At 55.3% G+C, this 2,863-nt stretch overlaps 1 protein-coding gene across 1 annotated transcript in view; it reads left to right on the plus strand.

The window, feature by feature from the left end:
* The first annotated feature begins 358 nt into the window (after positions 1–358).
* The window catches only part of LIPE (lipase E, hormone sensitive type), a 15,043-nt gene continuing 12,538 nt past the window's right edge, over positions 359–2,863 (plus strand). Inside the window, exon 1 of the mRNA XM_015851016.1 lies at positions 359–637. Within this exon, the coding sequence (XP_015706502.1) occupies positions 377–637 (261 nt within the window). The 5' untranslated portion in view covers positions 359–376. The remainder of the gene's footprint in view (positions 638–2,863) is intronic.

A 2,863-nucleotide genomic window follows, 5' to 3' on the forward strand; every position in this document is an offset into this window, starting at 1 on the left:
TGTTACGTGGCCAATGGGATCGTGCGTTGTCAAAGGGGGCGTGGCCAATGGGTTGGTGGGCGTGGCCAATGGAAGGGGGCGTGGCCGAAGGGGGCGTGGCTACTGTGCCGTGGCCAATGGGGTTGCATATGACCCGGGGGGCGTGGTCAATGGAAGGGGCGTGGCCAAAGGGAGTAGGCGTGGCCAAGGGGGGCGTGGTCGCCGGAGTGGGCGTGTCCAAAGGGGGCGGGGCTAATGTGACGTGGCCAATGGGATTGGGCGTTGCCAAAGGGGGGCGTGGCCAATGGGTGAGTGGGCGTGGCCACAGGGGGCGTGGTCAAACGAAGTGGGCGTGGCTAACTCCGTTCTCTCCCCCCCCCCCCCCCCCCCCCCCAGCATGGCGGTCCCACGTGACCTCGTCCACGACCAATCAGAAGACGAAGAAGAAGAAGCGGAAGAGGAAGCGTCGGATAGCGGAAGTGACATCACTGGAGGACCGGCTCCTTACCCGGCGGACTTCCGGCCGCTCCGCTCCACGTGCCCGCCCCCCACGTGTCGCCGCCCGGCCCCGCCCCCCCCCCTGTCCCGGAACCCGCTCGTGTCACCGCTGCTCGCCACCGACAGCGCGCTCAGGGGGCTGCCGGCTGTGCACATCGTGGTGAGGGGCCCATAGGGATACATAGGGACCTATAGAGACCTATAGGGACCCCATAGGGAGACATAGGGACCCATAGAGACCCATAGAGACCCCATAGAGACCCATAGTGACCCCATAGGGACACATAGAGACCCATAGAGACCCCATAGAGACCTATAGGGACCCCATAGGGACACATAGAGACCCATAGAGACCCATAGGGACCCATAGAGACCCCATAGAGACTCATAGAGACCCCATAGAGAGACACAGGGACCCCATAGGGACCCATAGAGAGACATAGGGACCCCATAGAGACCCATAGAGACCCATAGGGACCCATAGGGACCCATAGAGACCCATAGAGAGATATAGAGACCCTATAGAGAGGCATAGGGACCCATAGAGACCCATAGAGACCCTATAGAGACCCATAGAGACCCCATAGAGATACATAGGGACCCCATAGGGACCCATAGAGAGACATAGGGACCCCATAGAGACCCATAGAGACCCCATAGAGAGACATAGGGACCCATAGAGACACATAGGGACCCATAGAGATACATAGGGACCCCATAGAGAGACATAGGGACCCCATAGGGACCCATAGAGACCCCGACAGCGTGCTCAGGGGGCTGCCCGCAGTGCACATCGTGGTGAGGGGATATAGGGACACATAGGGACCCATAGAGAGATATAGAGACCCATAGGGACCCCATAGAGACCCATAGAGACCTATAGGGACCCCATAGGGACCCATAGAGACCTATAGGGACCCCATAGGGACACATAGAGACCTATAGGGACCCCATAGGGACCCATAGAGACCCCATAGAGACCCATAGATATAGGGACCCATAGAGACCTATAGGGACCCATAGAGACCCATAGAGATATAGGGACCCCATAGGGACACATAGAGACCTATAGAGACCCCATAGAGAGATATAGGGACCTATAGGGACCCCATAGGGACCCATAGAGACCTATAGGGACCCCATAGAGACCTATAGAGACCTATAGGGACCCATAGGGACCCCATAGAGACCTATAGGGACCCCATAGGGACACATAGAGACCTATAGGGACCCCATAGGGACACATAGAGACCCCATAGAGACCCATAGAGACCTATAGGGACCCATAGAGACCCCATAGAGACCCATAGAGACCTATAGGGACCCATAGAGACCCATAGAGACCCCATAGAGACCCATAGAGACCCATAGAGAGATATAGGGACCCATAGAGACCTATAGGGACACATAGAGACCCCATAGAGAGATATAGGGACCTATAGCTGCCCCATAGCGACCTATAGGGACCCCATAGGGACACATAGAGACCTATAGGGACCCATAGAGAGATATAGGGACCCCATAGAGAGACATAGGGACCCCAGAGGGACCCTTAGAGACCTATAGGGACCCATAGAGAGATATAGGGACCCCATAGAGAGATAGGAACCCCATAGGGACCCATAGAGAGACATAGGGACCCATAGCGACCCAAAGAGACCTATAGGGACACATAGAGACCCATAGAGAGATATAGGGACCCCATAGAGAGACATAGAGACCCATAGAGACCCCATAGAGAGACATAGGGACCCCATAGGGACACATAGAGACCCCGACAGCGCGCTCAGGGGGCTGCCCGCAGTGCACATCGTGGTGAGGGGCCTATAGAGACCCATAGGGACCCATAGAGACCCATAGGGACCCCATAGGGACCCCATAGAAATACATAGAGACCCCATAGAGACCTATAGAGACCCATAGAGACCCATAGAGAGATATAGGGACCTATAGGGACACATAGAGACCCATAGAGAGATATAGGGACCTATAGGGACCCATAGAGAGATATAGGGACCCATAGAGACCTATAGGGACCCCATAGAGACCCCATAGGGACCCATAGAGACCCCATAGAGAGACATGGGGACCTATAGAGACCCATAGAGACCCCATAGAGACCTATAGAGACCTATAGGGACCCATAGAGACCCCATAGAGAGATATAGGGACCTATAGGGACCCCATAGAGAGATATAGGGGCCCTTAGAGAAACATAGAGACCCATAGAGACCTATAGGGACCCCATAGGGACCCATAGAGAGATATAGGGACCCATAGAGAGATATAGGGACCCATAGAGAGATATAGGGACCCATAGAGACCCATAGAGACCCATAGAGAGATATAGGGACCCCATAGGGACCCCATAGAGAGATATAGGGAC

The sequence above is a fragment of the Coturnix japonica genome, unplaced genomic scaffold (genome assembly GCF_001577835.2).
Source record: "Coturnix japonica isolate 7356 unplaced genomic scaffold, Coturnix japonica 2.1 chrUnrandom642, whole genome shotgun sequence".
Classification (NCBI taxonomy): Eukaryota; Metazoa; Chordata; class Aves; order Galliformes; family Phasianidae; genus Coturnix; species Coturnix japonica.